General features: G+C 42.0%; 1 protein-coding gene across 3 annotated transcripts in view; it reads left to right on the top strand.

The window, feature by feature from the left end:
- LOC148010656 (secondary thiamine-phosphate synthase enzyme) overlaps positions 1–14,574 on the top strand; it is a 73,047-nt gene extending 58,473 nt beyond the window's left edge. Inside the window, exons 8-9 of one of the 3 annotated variants that reach the window (XR_015689459.1) lie at positions 13,683–13,913; positions 14,093–14,574. Coding sequence is in view for 2 of the 3 variants with exons in the window: in XM_087671335.1 (XP_087527461.1) it covers positions 13,683–13,760 (78 nt within the window). In the remaining variant the exon portion in view is untranslated. Of the gene's footprint in view, positions 1–13,682; positions 13,957–14,092 lie in introns of those variants that run through there. The other 2 variants (XM_087671335.1, XM_087671334.1) reach the window with 2 other exon arrangements.
- Positions 14,575–16,353: the final 1,779 nt, after the last annotated feature.

Here is a 16,353-nt window from a genome sequence, read left to right on the forward strand (position 1 = left end):
AGCTGTTTTCAGTTAATGTGGAACAACTTAAGGACCTGCTGACTTGTCTTTGCCAGCATGTTTGGAGATTTGGATTGATGCTTGCAAATTGGAAAATTGCAATTATTCATTTGTTGCCCAAGGTTCCTTCCCCATCCACTTTAAAGCAGTGGAGGCCTATTTCAGCAATGGGTTCATAATATAAAATCTTTTCCAAAGTCATTGCCAACAGATTGTAGAAAGTGTTTCCACAATTAATTCATCCCCATCGGTATGGGTTCATTAAAGGACAGAACATCATGCATAATATTTTGAATGTTCATATGGGGATTGATTATGCCAAAGCCTCTGGCCAATAGGTAATTATGATCTAGTTAGATATTGAAAAGTATTTCGATCATGCTAGCTAGTCCTTTGTGAGCCAAATGATGTCTACCATGGGCTTTGGTCTCTACATGAGTTCTCTTATTGACACTGTTAGTCAAGATGCAGTGGCACATGTTGCACTTAATGGGGGAGTTACATAATAGATTGCTTTATCTCGTTCTCTTTGACAAGGATGCCCTCCTAGTCCTTTATTGTTTGCATTGGTCACTTACCCCATACTTTCTTTGTTGGATCGTTCGGCCGAGGATGGGGACATTGTCGGTTTATCTCTTCCTGGTGGCTCTCAACTTTTGGGCCAATCTTTGGCAGATGATTCCTTTACGTTTCTCAAGGTTGATTGAACTAATGTCAATTGGGCAATGGTGTGAGAGTGCGCAACGGAAGAAGGAACACAAACATAGAGTTAAAGGAACAGAGAGAGACTACAAATGTGCATTGAACAAGGAAAGAATGCTAAATATAGAAGGATCGATCAGTCCTTGCATGCAGCCCACAGCGTTAGTGAGGGCACCAAATTAGGCTGATGACGATGGCAGCACCAGAGATGGAGGAAGATGATGGAGTTGGAGTGTGCACCTGTCAAGGAATGAGGAAGACGAATGAATGAATGATTTGCCAACTGAGTGGGGAGGCCATAAATAGGCAAATAGTTCAAAATTTGGTTGATCTGAAATTTGGGGCCAAAATATGGCCCTAGAGACCATTATTTAATGTTGTTAAAATGCCAGAAAACCTTAGAAAAATCTTGGAAAGGGTGGATAATGTAGGACAGATGAGGTAGATTGACGAATGCAGAAATTGCGGAGGAAATGTACACAAAATCTCGACTGGAGGAGAAAATGCACTAAAAGGCAATAAATTGAAATGCATCGTCTGACTTAGATTGAGGCTCACAGGAAGGAGATTATAAAGTATGACAATTATGATTGGTAACACCTCCTCTCAGATCCTGGATGTGGTAGAAGGCCAAGGAAGAAATGGATCCTAGGGTGGCAAGAGGAAGGCCAATGTCGATGAAGACTACCAATTAAGAAGCTCCTCACAATCCTGGGAAACCCCCTCTAAAAGACTAGGGGCTATAGAATCCACAGCTGCATCATCGAGATCGTCCCTCTCTAAAAGGGATGGGGGATACGAGGGAACCATTGGAGGAGAGGGTGGGGGATGGGAAGGAACTTGTGGAAAAGATTGTGCATAAGCGGGAATGGGTGTAGCAATAGACAAACTGCCTTTGAGGATCTTGCATAAGAGAAGGGGAATGGAGCCTATAAAGCTCGCTCTCTTTCCAACTTGTCATGATAACAACCCCTATAGAAGAATCCTCAATACAAATGGGTTGCTCGGTGAAGACAACTTGGGTACTAAGCCTAGTAAGGCAATAAGCTGAGAGGAGTGGAAAGCCCAAGTCCGGAACATAAAGGGCCTGTGAAAGGGAGTTCAAGGCACGGTTAGGAAACAAAGGCAAAGTGCCAACACCATAAAGAAGCACCGATATAATGTTACCAACAATGACAAAACCCTCAGAAGGACATAGATCTTGCAACAAATCACCTTGTGGAGTCATATGACTAGAAGCTCTGCTATCAACTAGCCAAGGCCTCTCAGAAGATGAGACACTATTGAAGAAGGCTCCTCTAAGTCAACAATATGAAGGAACATTGACTCATGGATAATTGTTGGAGTAGAGGTAGAAGGCTTGGATGATTTAGCTCCATCCTTCGCTTCTAGACGAAGGTGAGGGCACTTCTTCCAACATTTCTCTTTTGGATGCATCTCCTTCCCACAGTATGGGTATTTAGGCTTCTTGGAATTGGAGTCAAAGCTTGAAGAACTCTCCTATTGTTTAGCATGTGACTTACCTTTCTTCTTCGTCCCCCCTCCCAAACTTGCAACAAAAGCTTTGGTAGAGGTGGATCCACTTGCAACCTCTTTGGCGCGCTCGTCATACTCCAAACCAAGCGGGGCAAGCTCCTCCCATAGACACTTCCCATGGGTCCTCGATGTAAGAAGGTTGGTGTAGAAGACATCAAACCGGGGAGAGTGAGAAGAATCATAGCCATATCTTCTGAAGAGATCATCTTGCCAAGGGATGCAAGCTCATTCCTCATGTCCTCCAACTTGTTGATATGATTCTTCATGGAAGGAGAATCATCAACAACGAGCATTTGTAAGTTCTTTTCGAGAGTAATCTGGTGGGAAAATGTCTTTGATGGTACAAAGAAGCAAGCTTTGTCCACACTTTTGCTGCTTTTCGCAACCTACGCACATACACTAGAACAGAATCCTGTAAGCTCATAAAGAGGAAAGAACGGGCTCTAGAGTTGAGTCAATCCCATAAGGCCACATGATCCATCAATGATCCAACGGTGGGATCCTCAACTGGACAGGGAGTAGGGTGGGAAACAAATTGCTAAAGATCGAAGGTATCAAGGATACACTCCACTTTATATGGCCAAAGCGAGTAGTTTGAACCATCAAGCTGGTCCTCTTTGGGTAAAGAAGGGAGTATGGGTACTTGTATAGAGGGTGCCATGGATGGCATATGGAGGTCAGTAGAATGAGCCTTTTGTGAGATGTGGAGAGAACGGGGAGGAGAGGGTTCTTGAACAAATGGGCTAGGTGACCTCCGTTCTTTACGATGAGGGTGATAATCTTGCCGCCATTCAGAGAAGTGCGGAGAAGGTTCCTCATCTGTATCCTCAAGTCCACGAAACTAGTTGTAATACGTCTTCAAAATCTTGCAAGACACCCACAAGAAATTTGCGTTTTGGCGGAAGGCAGCTCCGAAACAGGATGAAATGTCTATAAGACCACAAAGAAGTCGATGTAGAGGGTTCGTTGCGCCTGGGGGACAAATACTTTCACTTGCACAAAGAAGTTGTCGCCTTTTAGAAGAAAGCTACGTTTTCAGCAAAAGGCTGATGTGGCGAGGCCGCGTGGCAATTTGAGGTGGTCTTCTCTGCAAGAAACCAACTCTCTCTCTCTTAGGCTCTGATACCGTGTGTGAGCACAACGGAAGAAGGAACATGAACACACAAACAAAGAAACATAGAGAGATTGCAAGAAGAGAAGAAAGAAATCTGCATTGAACAAGGAAAGAATGATGAATACAAAAGGAGTACTGATTAGTCCTTGCATGCAGCCCACAATGTTGGTGAGGGCACCAAATTAGGTTGATGATGACGGCAGCACCGAAGATGGAGGAAGATGACGGAGTTGGAGTGTGCATGTGCCAAGGAATGGGGAAGACGAATGCCACTGCTCTGAAATAGTTGGGCGGAGCTGCTTTATTCAATGTTAATTTTTACATGACAGTTCTGAGAATGGCATTTTTGCAAGCCCTTTGCATGTAGACTCATCAAAAGACTGAAGTTGTAAAATTTTGTATTGAGGAGACTAGTATCTCCCATGGTCGCATGGTTATTGTGAAATCTTGGTGGGACGTGTTGAATGCTGCGAGGCCTCTTAAAGTGTCACATTCTTTTCTTTTGACTCATTTGATTATCTCTTGGCAAGAGATACTTCGCCTTACAATTTGGCGTACTCCGGATCTCCAAAAGGAGGCTAATTCATTATAGGTAGAAGTGTTGGCCATATCCAGGCTGCTTCATTGGTCAGAGAAAGATTTGCATCGAGATAAATTTAATCGGAAGGCTTGACTGGAATGCAATTCAGTACAGGATCCGGTCATTCCTAGGCAGCCCCATCTTTATTCTTTCCGATGCATATGCCAGCACTTTCGGATGCCTAGAGGCTATAGCCAAATTTGGTGGACTTTGCAAGATGTGCTTTAGCAGTATATTTCATTGCCTGCTCGTCAGCTTGCTTCACTATGGTAGGATTGGTTGTTTGTGAACTAAGATGATTTTCAAAAAACATGGGCTAATCAGGTCTACCACAAGATGGTAGAGGACAAGCGATGGGTCACTGAGAAAGCAAATAAAGTTTGGCATGCCCGATAGCAGAGAAGTGGTGGGATAGACTTCTTCAATTATGGAGGTCCAAGATTCCTTATCATGAGAAGGTTTTTGTGTGGAGGTTGCTTATTGATGGTCTTTCTACTGGAAATGTCTTGTGTGCCCACAAGATCTCGCGCGGCCATTGTGTCTTTTGCACTACTTCTGATGAGACGATTCACCTCTTCATCTCTCGCCCTGTGGTGAGATAGATTTGGAGCTTTGTTTCTCGTGTGTGGACCTTAGTGACTCACCAACAGCAGATGCCCATTTGTTCTTGGGTCTTGGGCAAGATGCCTTCATTGTCTTCTTTGCATTCGGATTATGCTTGCCTTTTCCGGTTCCTTTGATGGACAGCTCTCTAGCACATCTGGCGTATTGGTAATGCCTTTATTTTCGACTCTGTCTGTGGTATTTGTGGTCATGTAGGCCATGTTTGAGGATTACTCTTATGGCAGATTTCTTCCATGATTGTAGCAAATGTTGTCCTCGATGTGGCTACTCCTTGGTTGGATATTGTTCACTCTACTCCAATTATTCCGCAACTAGCATGATATTCATGCGTGATTTTGTAGTACCCTATTGGTTTTGACTTGTGCTCGACATGATTTTCTTGGCTGGCTAGAAGGCCTGACATGTTATCACATCTTGTAGCCATCATTTTTGTTTGGATGGCATGAAGGCCTAATGTAAATATTCGAACATCAATATACACTTATTCATGAAGAGAGAGGGAGAGGGAGAGAGGTCAATTCTGCATCTTTAGATGGAGAAGAACAAGAGGTGAAGGCCCTTGCAAAAATTCAGAGAAAAGATCGATCATGTCCCAAACAAAAATGTCTCTCATTTGTCTTCCTCTTGAAGGTTTCTGGAGATTGAAAGCAAGAAGTAAACTCTCGCATGTACCACAGGCCTCTTCCACCAGTTGAGGGAGAGATTAGTTTGTTGTTGAATATGCTTCATCATTTCATAGCTTGGTATGTGAAAGAGAAAGGACCTGCATGCTAGCAATGGGATGTGTTGGCTCATTCGACAGGAAGCTTGTGGAAGGTGCACTTGCTATCATCGATTACACGCCCTCCTAGCATGTCATGAGAGAGAGAGAGAGAGAGAGAGAGAGAGAGAGAGAGAGAGAGAGAGAGAGAGAGAGAGAGAGAGAGAGAGAGAGAGAGAGTAAAGCTTTCGGTCTTCGTATCAACGCTTTGAAATCAGCCATTCTCAGCTGCACAGAGTTGGATTTGCAGTCATTGGACTGGCAGGGAATGGTTGTTCCCCGTGGCTCCATTGTCAGGCATCTTGGGTACCCTTTGGGTGTTGATGTTTCCCCAAAGCAGCTACTACAGTGGATTTCACAAAAACTGGCGGCTAAGTTTCTGTATTGGAAGTCTCAGGCCTGGCCCTTTCATGTTCGCCTCAAAGTAGCCCAGACAATTATGTTGCCAATGCTCACATATTTCTTGCCACTGCTGCCCCGGACTACTACTACATTGAATGCCCTTTCTCAGTCTATTCGTTTCATGTTATGGAAGAAGGATTCCTTGCATACAAGCATTTTCTGGATTTCTTGGTCGCATGCGTACACCCCCAAACACATGGGTGGAGGGGCTATTTTAGATACCCATACTCATATGTTGGCACTTCGTTGGTCTCTTTTTCGCGCCATGTGCTCGGATCATCATCCATGGGTCGTTATAGCCCGTTATTTTCTTGAGGATCACGGGCTTCTGCATGGTAATACTCAAATTCGGAGTTCTTGGTGGCATGTTCTTAATGCCGATTCTCGGTTCTCCAGTTCTTCTTCATCTCTGCTTGCCCATTTGGTGTGTTTCTAGAGATTGGTCCTCCGGAAGGCTCAGTGGCATCCAGCGGAGGATCGCTTAGCTACTAATTCTTTTCAATTGGAATTGTTGTCAGTCTCGCGGTTAATTTCGTGGGAAGGTAAACATGAGCTTCGACCAAAATTCAACCACATGGCATGTTTGGGCTTAACTTCGGTAGGGGATGCCACCCTTGCCGGTCACAATGTGTTGATATCGTTTCGTCTAGCCAGGAGGCTTTTCAGGATCCCTCATGGATATAGGTATTTATGGGAACAGCTTTTGATGGTGCTCCAGAGCAGACAACCCTTTCCTGCCCTTGCTACGGATTGTCCTTGGTAGGACTGGGACTTTGCAGGCCGGCTGAATTTAGAAAAGGCTTCAGCTAACCAGGTGTATCATCTTCTGATTAAAGATCATCAATGGCTGGTTACTAAAGCTAATACTCTATGGGGATTGCATAAATCCCGGTCATGGTGGAGGGTAACTGTGATGGAGGGCTGGTTGAACAAGACACCCTTCAAATATAAGGTCTTTCTTTGGAGGGTGATGATTGGTGGTCTTCCGCTTGCTTCAACTCTTTCCAAGCATCGAATCTCCAACGGCAACTGTTTCTTTTGCACCACCATTGTGGACTCCGCCCGTCATCGTTTTATTTCTTGCCCCCTCGCTTAGAAAATCTGGTCATTCTTGTCAGCCGTTTGGCGAGCGGTGGTTGGTTTCTCGCTACGCCCGTTTGATTGGGTTTTTGCGCGGCCCAAATATCCCACACCGACACAAACACATATGAAGATCTTGTTTCACTTTCTTCGATATTGGGGCTGTTGGCACAACTGGACCATTCGGAATGCTTTTCTTTTTGATTCCGCCTATAATGTTCAACGGCATATTGCTCGGCTTAAAGGTCAATTGTATTTGCAGATAGATCTTCTCCGGCACTCTGACATGCTCCCTCGGGAGGACTTACGTCCCTGGCATATGGCGATTTCAAGTGTGGCATTTTTCATTGTGCTCACCTTGAGCCTTGCATTCTCTTTTAGTCATTAATACATTGCCTCACATTTGGTTATTAAGTTCCATTGTGCATCAACTAATTCTTGCATTATCTTTTTTTCTCTATTAATTAATCCCGCAATTACTCCAAACTTGGGCCAAAAGCCATAGGACCATTGTGTCAAACCTATAAAGGGAGGGTGGGAGGGGGAAGAAGACAATGGTATTCCTTGATGCTGTAGAGGAAATAAATAATCTAGAATTTGAGAGTATTGCCACTCTCGTGACCTTTTTTTGTCTCAAGGAAAAATGAGGATCTTTAGCCCTTGGAGCACCTCTGCACTAATACCATGTCAAGAAATGGTAGGATTTGCAAGGAGAGAGACAGCTCGTGGTGTTGTAGTCAGAGAACAGAGGAATTGTAGCAGCAAACTTCATCCCATGATTCCATTCTTCAGCACATCTCCATCAGCTATGAAAAGGACACAAGCTTCAATTTGTGTTGCAGCTCTTTTTTCTCATGCTGTATTTTTTCACTCCTCTTGCATCTTCCACGTTTTTTGTCTTTTCTAAGGTTTCTCCTCCATGCCAAGTGGCAAACATGCCATTAAACCCTTGAAATTTCCACTCAGGATTCCAAATATCTCATTGGGACTGTAAATCCTGTCAGCAAAATCTTGCTGACACAATAGAGCAGAGCTCGAAGCTAACTGTACTACCTTGGCTGATCAAACGGTAGCACTTGTGAGTGGATCTTTGGTGTAAGTGGTTGTAGACACGCGATTGTTGGGCAGACCTTTGTGAAGAATAGACAAAAATCAGATATTTGGTGTAGGGTTGATAAAGAGGGCGCAACATGCGGTGGAAGACTTGAAACTGCTGCAGACACAGCCTCCATAAAGTGGATGATGGCTGGGAATTGTCTCCTGGGTGTTGGGGTGGTAGCAAGAGCTGGAAGCACACAATAATGATGAAGATGATTTGTTGTACCAATCTAAGGAGGAGTGAAACCACCAAAGACAGCAGTGGAAATGATGAAGAATAGATTGCCAGGCTGAAAACATAGGTTGGGCAGCTCTCCTTTGACAAGTCAGTAGGTGAGGTACTGAATCGAGGTGGCAGCAAATCAACTCCACGAGGCAGCACATGATCCACTCCACAGGATGCATCCACTAGGCATTGTTGAGGTGAAGGTGATTAGCACTCGGTGAAGAGGGAGTCTAATTGAAGAATGAGAGAGCGAAGGGTGGAATGATGAATGTCCATGCCCTATTTATAGGCACACGAGTCACTGAGCTGTCTAGGGTGGTGCCTTGACGCTTTTGGGTGGCATGCATACACTAATAAATGATACAAATAAAGCCATTGAGACGGTAAATGGAAATGAATGAATGATAGAGGCCCAAAGACGGTAAATGGAAATGAATGAATGATAGAGGCCCAAAGCTCCGCCAAGGTGGTATACATTGATTCAAGCATGTTCTGCTTTACCATGACAGACACATCAACTGATAAGGGAGAAAAGGTTAATATGAGTTCCAATGCAGAATTGAGTCCCTTGTGTTTGTCTCGTTTGCCAAATCACTGCACTCCAACTCTACCTTTTCACCACAAGTAGATCCAGTGTAGTGGGACTGAGTGCCTTGTCTTTATGTCTCTTTGCGAGATCACTAAGCTCCAATTCTAAGGCTGAGAAGTATAGCATGTGGTCAATCATGAGGGTTTTGCCATGCAATTGTTGGATACCATAGGTTCTTTCACTCGAGGATAGATTTGATGGTATGTTGGGTTGGCTTGACTACCCCCACCAAGAAAACCTTTGTTGCACAACCTCCACTTTTTTCACTAAGATCATGATAGTCAAGGCCATTTGCAAACTTCACAAAGAGATAGTCCTTGATCACAAGGGGCTGGTTGCACATATATCACAAGCATGTAAGTTATGTGCCCCATTGTGGCCTACTTGCTTAATTGAGCTATGAGCAAAGACTTCATATGGTGTGTTTTAAATAAAAAAGGCCTAGTTTGGTTCACTTACCAGGTTGAAATGTGGGTTAGGGACTTGGGAGTGCTTTAGGCCATTTAGCTTTTTTCATGCTCTAAGTGTAGTCACAAAACATTGTCTACCACTAGGATATGGTAGAGTGAGTGTGCATAACCCTAGCAGAGGTGAATTGGTTGGGGATGTTCTTTGATTTGTCACCATGCGTAGAAGTAATGGTGACGTGGGCCATTTGGTAAGTTGTTGTAGATTATCAGGCCACGAGCAAAACATTGTCTACCACTAGGATATGGTAGAGTGAGTGTGCATAACCCTAGCAGAGGTGAATTGGTTGGGGATGTTCTTTGATTTGTCACCATGCGTAGAAGTAATGGTGACGTGGGCCATTTGGTAAGTTGTAGATTATCAGGCCACAAGTTGTTCCAAGCTCGAAGAAGTGCCTTCTAACTTGACCATTAAGACCTTGTCACTCGATCTTGTGATACCTCAGGAGTTTGGAATTCCCTATGTTTAATATGTCCCTCTTATACTTCGATCGGGCCATATGCAGTAAGACAATGTGCTGGCTCTTTGTCCTTGCATTGATTTTTCCTAGGAGGACTTCATGGTAGTATGGGTTTATCCATATGTAGTAAGGGTGTGTGCTGACTCTATGCCCTTGTTGAGGTTCCCTAGAAGGATTACTTATCCTCTATGTGAACTTCTTGATGATCCCATATAGCTCTGTATGCTGAAATCTTGCTTATGTCTTGCTATATGGGGTAGGCCACGTTTCAAGCTTTGGTGGGTCTTGGTGAACAAGATATTCCCACTCTTTAAAGCCTCAAAATAGCCTTGGCCATAAGGTATCGTCATAGTTCTAAATTGTGACTTTTGGCTAGTTAGTCTCACACGCTTGTATTTATATTTGGCATGTGATGATGACCTTGCAAATCCCATATGTTTTGGGTTGGATATGTAGGGAGTGAGATTATTTTCAACATCAATATTAGCCAATTCTACTAGAGTTTTTCCATGGTAGAAAGGCTTATAGTCTAGGAATTTGAGAAGTAAGGATCGTTATGTTTATACGATTGCTCCTTTTTTGTACTCCATAGTGTGTTGGTTGTCATGAGGATGTGAAATTTTATTGCTTTGCTTAGCATTTGATTAAAAGTTAATCAAATGTGCTAATGTGACTTGCACATGTGAGATGCAAGTTAATTATTTCACAGTGTGGGACTTAGGACCTCAAAATATTAGTTGATGCCAAAGGTAAAAGTTGTAATAAGCCATGTTTGATAAGTACTTGGTAGTATATGATCTTAGATTTGGGTCTAGATTAATTTATTGGCCACTTATGTCAGTGGTAACATTAGAGACTAGGCATTAATTAATTAAATCATGCCGGTCTAAGGGTCAATAACTGCTTAGTGATACTTGGGAGATAGTTTGGCCTAACCAATTTAATTATTGGTTGGTGGATTTTTTTAAAAACACTAAAATAATTATTAAATTATTTTTCAAAATTAATACTATGAGAATTAATTTAATAAGTTGGATAATGTTGGAAAATGCGATTAGAAGGTTGGCACTTGGCAAAACTTATCCATGCAAATGGGAAAATCGTTTTTGGAGAATGGTGGAAGTCTATTCTAGACATTGTGAGAGAGAAGAAGGCTGTTAGAGAGCAAGCAGATGTTATTGATGTAGTTTGCAATCACCAGGGTCCAGTCCTATAGCATGCGACAGCAGTTTGGAGCCCTCTGGCTATTGCAGATGACAACCACCCAAGGTCCTTATGTAGATGACATCATATAGGAAGGGTAGCCGCCTCTTTCTAGAGGTGGTAAGTTGTAAGTGACAGCTCTCATGTTAGTTTGAGTAGGGCAACAACAGTTTTTCAGCCTTTCTTGTGGTGAAGCTCTCGAATTTCTCTCTACAACATTCTCTCTCATCCTACAGCCATCCCTCAAGTTATCTTAGCAAAATCCAACCATTTGAGTCATCAAAGGTGGAGATATTGGAAAGTCTCTATTGTAAACCTCTAATTTATTGTAGAATTTAGGGTTTTACAGCCACCTCGAGATGGTGTTAGAATTGAGGGCCTAGGACTTGAATTTTAGCAACTGAAAACAAAGAATTTCAAGGAGATTTAAGAGGCTAGCCTGCCCATATCAGATTTCATGCTTAATTTGTCTTTCAAGGAGCAGGATGAAGGGCAATCCCCAAGCAAACCAAGGGAAAATTGGTTTGAAGGCTTGTTGGTTAGTTTTGAGAGCAAGAGGTACTTGGATTAGTGGAGGAGATTAGAGAATCTTTGTTGTACTGTATCCACTTGCAATAAAAGCTAATGAAATAACACAAGGGGTGCCAATTTTGGGGCCAACAAGCTTCCATTGTGGAAGATTAAAATAGTAAAGTGTGCATTTTCAGTTTTTGTGAATTTTATGCTTGCTGTAATCGTTGATTAATTGGGTCTTATAGCAAGAGGTACTTGGATTAGCGGAGGATATTAGAGAATCTTTATTGTAATGTATCCACTTGCAATAAAAGCTAATGAAATACCGCAAGGGGTGTCAATTTTGGGGCTAACAAGCTTCCATTGTGCAAGATTAAAATAGTAAAGTGTGCATTTTCAATTTTTGTGAATTTTATGCTTGCTATAATCGTTGATTAATTGGGTCTTACCAGCTTGTCAGAGGAGGAAGGCTATATTCCTTTTTTTTTTTCCAAGAAAAGAAAATCTTGCTATTAACGTCTCAAAGAAAATCCCTAAGGTAAATACAAAGTACAGGGGACTTTGTGAAGGGTAACTTTGTACATAAAAATTACAATGATTATGTAAATAACCAATTTGGTGGATCAAAATGCGAAACCATTTGAGGGGTGGTATGAAAGAAGTCTAAATCCCAAATTTACAGGAGAGCCTCTTTTTTTTTTTCCCATCCTCTCAAAGTTGCCTTGCATTCTCTCCCATCTCCCATAGAGAGTGTGGACTATCTCTGTCCAAATCTCGATAAGGAATCCTAGTGGATAAGTCTTGAAGATCAATGACCTGGCTTCATGTTGCTGTTAGAAGTGGATGCATCAATGGAAGTGTAAACAGATGCTGTAATAAACTCCTAAATAGAAGGACAAAAGAGAAAAACACAAAGAACATTGCAAAGAAGAGAAACCAGAAGAATACTCAGGAAATGGAATCCATATACCATATAGGAGAATGACATGTACAACGAGTCATTGGCTCATAGCCACTGGCATTGGCTTTTTCTCTCCACAGAATTTGTAGGTGATGATATGATTGAATGAGGAGGGAGCTTGGTATAAATAGAAGAAAACAATGCCAAAATAACAACAGGTTGGCCGTCATTTAATGCTCATTGGCCAGCAATAAATGCCCAAATATACATCATAATGACCATAAAAAGATGCCTAAAATACCTAGCCATGTCCGGCATTGCTCAAGACTCAGACATGAGCTGTCTAGACTGCTAATAGTTGCAGTCCATATGTACCAAGCTATGATGTTGGAAATCAGCACCCATCTATGTCAATGTCCCTGACTCCATTACGTTTGCAAGTAGTCTTGGATAAGGATCCTGCTCAGATGCTGTCCAATGATGAGAAAAGAAGTGCTCCATTGAAGATCTTCATAGCTGCACGTTGGACGTGTGTTTGTGACCCAAGCTACAGCCCCCCATGTCGTCATGATGGATTCCATAGTTAATAAGTTCCTTTGTTTTCCATTTTTGAGATCTTGAAGATCAATGACCTGGCTACATCTCGCAGTCCATATGTACCAACCTATAATGCTAGAAATCAGCTCCCATCTATGGCAATGTCCTCGAGTCCACTGCATTTGTGAGTAGTCGGGGGTAAGGATCCTGCTCAGATGCCGTCTAGTGACGAGAAATGAAGTGCTCCACTGAACATCCTCATAGCCGCATGCTGGACTTATGTCTGTGATCCAAGCTACAAAGCTCCCATGTCACCACCACGGACTCTAGAGTTAATATGTCCCTTGTTTTCCTTTTTTGAGATTGGGCTCTCATGAGGTTGTGTGAAGCTCTCTTTGTATTGCATACTGCCTCCAACCCTTGCTCATCTGCATCCAATTTTACTGCATTCTACAGGTCCCTTGGATTTGCGTTTCAATGGTTTGAATATGTGTCCATTAGCTAAGTTGTCCGAGTTAACTGCTGCTGTAATTTCCTGCTTCTTGTAGTTGGTCTATTTCATTTTTGAGACCCTTGTGCATTAAAAAAAGGGGGGGCAGTTCAGCTTCTAGTTGACAATGTGCCTCTTTTGTTTGTTGTTTTTCCTTTCTTGCAAATGAATCACTTCCTGCAGGCTGGGGATCTACTTCAGCAATCTCTCTTTTTTTTCTTCCTTTTGTGAGTTTTTGTTTTTCTGTTGCTGTGGGGGGAAAGGGGGGGGGGGGATTCTTTGCTGTGGTGGTTCAGGGTTGTGTCTTCAATTTTGTTTGTTTTGTAATCTCCTTCTACTGGTTGAGGGAGCGAGGGAGGGAGGAGAAAAGGGAGGTTAACTGCTGGTATGCTATTGCAGGGTATATGGCTATGTGAACATAGGGACCATGGAGGTCCACGTACGGTGGTAGTGACCATGACTGGTGTTCAAGAGTAACTTGATATTTCCATGTAAAATATGATTCAACCGACTCCATGTAAAGTCAACAATAGAGGAGCAATTAATGATGCAAATGTACACCATCTCCAATAATGGTTTAGAACAGCTTGAAAGTTGTTATTTGACCCAGAAAACCTCATCTTAAATAAGGTTGTCTTTGGACTATGAATCAATAAAAGGTTTTAATTTGGTCCATACTGTGTTCTTGGTGCTTGTTACATGTTACTTCTGATGTATAAGATACCATAGACATACCCACACTGAATCATAAATATACCAAATATAGATGGCATATTTTCATTGACCTCTATTCCATGTTATGAATGCAGGATAATTCCTTCAAGAATTGTTTATGGCATGAGGTTTGTAGTTCACACATTTGTAAAAGTTACCTCTCAGCTTGATGCCTTCGAATTCACATCAAGACTAATGAACTAAGAGGCCATAGCATCAAATGCTTTTTCTGGAGTGTGGTGGAAGGCATTCTAGTCTGAATAGGTTTAGTATGACATACACAATTTTAACATCTCAAGAGTCTCTGCTGGAGCTTGAAATAAGTGGATCGCTTCTATATTATTATAGGCTATAAGATGTTACCCTGAGACATGTATGTAATATACCATTTTTGCATAGAAACAAGCATTGTACCAAATGTGCATGTAAGGAAGGGCTTCTCTGATCAATATAGTTGGGGCTCTATAAATATGAATCTTACCTAGTGGAAGTACTTGGTATGGAGATATAATAACATATGTAATTTCAGGTTCTTGAACATGGATCATATTCTATGATGTATAAGCATTGTATGTTAGTGTGCTACTATTATTGGTGTTTGACAGTTTAGATATTGTGATAAAAGATTATGGGTTGTTGGGTGAGTGATAACTTCTTTGACACACTAATTGTTGGGGCAGCTCATTTTGAGATGAAATTTTCCTTTTGCGTTTGTGGTTTGTGGGTCTACCACCTTTTGTGAGAACAAGGGCATGCCAAAAGCATATAGTGGCCATTGTTGTAGGGATTGGGTCAAGGTTGTCAATGTAAAGTTTTGTGTAGGTGAAGTAGCAATGATTGTGTTTGGGTTGAAAAGAATGATCTCGTCATTTTGTTGTACTCTTTCTTGATGTGCATTTTTAAGGTTATACAATAACAGGTGACTTGTTGCATTTTTGAAGTTACAAACTTGTTTTGGGTTTCTTCTTTAAAACTCCTTCACTTTATGGACTTACTCTATTCTAGTTAGATTCCCCTTATGCTGCCACTATTGTTGTCATGAGACATGCTGAATTTAGTTTGATGCTTGCAAGCATGCAGTTTGCCCATGCAAAAGTTGTAACATTTGCATGTGTTTATAGCACACACAATGGACCATTGTTTGGCATCTTCAAAATCATATACTAGTGGTGAGGCACCTTCAAAATTGTACACTAGTTGTGGCAAGGCACCTTGAGAAAACTAATGCAAAAAGTGCCTGTGTTGTTCCACTCGGTAGGTCACCAGGTGGATGTTGTTAAATAAACTATACACTCGAGTTGATTGGGGATTGATTGTTGAGGGTACTGGGTGCCTTGTGAAAACAAGTCCATTTATGAGTCCCATATGTTCTATTAATAGAATATCATGTTGCAATCTACAAATTAAACAGAATATCATTTTGTGTCTAAGAAGGATACTGAAAGCAACTAGGTATACTTTTACATGATAGGAAGGGTGATAAACGACGGGGTTATTGACAGTCTCAACCTACAAGTATACATGTTTCTCATTGTATACAATTGTTTTTGACATCAAACGATCACTTTCCTCTAATTACCATTTTATTGGCTCCTTTATCCTTTCATTTGTGGTTGGTCTTGTATCATGTATGTACTCTTCATCACATGTTCAACTTTTCTTTTGGTTGCATGTCTTTGCCATCGCTTATGGGTGGACTCGTGCCTACTGATCCTACCCCTAGCTAACACGCACTCGGTGGGTAGTCCTGAAAAGAAAGATGACGTGCTGTCTCTCTCTCCAATGTAGTGTAGACAAAGGAGGGATCAGGCAAGTACATGGTTACATGGTAGAAAACGAGTTGGGATAACATAGAATCCTTTTGGGAACTACCTTATGCCAGTTTTGGCAGACTGCCTGTACTTCTGGTGCTCCTGCATCATGGGTTACATCATTACTGGCGAGCTGCAGCACACTTTACTCCCTTACACCAGTGTGCTTGAAGACCATGCTTGCCCAGAATCCAAATAAGCCACACGTATGGTTGTTTGCAACCTGCTTGCCACAAATAGCTTGATGGACAGTGCATCAAGTGTCACGAGGACGTGAAAATTTGATGCTTTGCTTATGTTTAATTGACATTTGATTAAAGGATTAATCAAATGTGCAATTAAAAGATGCACATGTGAGGTGCAAGCTACTTTTTCACAATTGAAGGCCGAAGGACCCTGTGAAAAAGATGGGTGTCAAAGGCAAAAGTTGTAACAAGTTACACTTGTTAGATTCTAGGTGAATTTTGGTGTCAGTTTGCCCCTAGGACCATTAATTGGCCATTAAGTGTCAGTGGTGACACTAGGGACTAGGCATTAATTAATGG

Source organism: Lygodium microphyllum, chromosome 29 (genome assembly GCF_053477565.2).
Source record: "Lygodium microphyllum isolate KBCC chromosome 29, Lygodium_microphyllum_v1.1.10, whole genome shotgun sequence".
NCBI classification, from domain to species: Eukaryota; Viridiplantae; Streptophyta; class Polypodiopsida; order Schizaeales; family Lygodiaceae; genus Lygodium; species Lygodium microphyllum.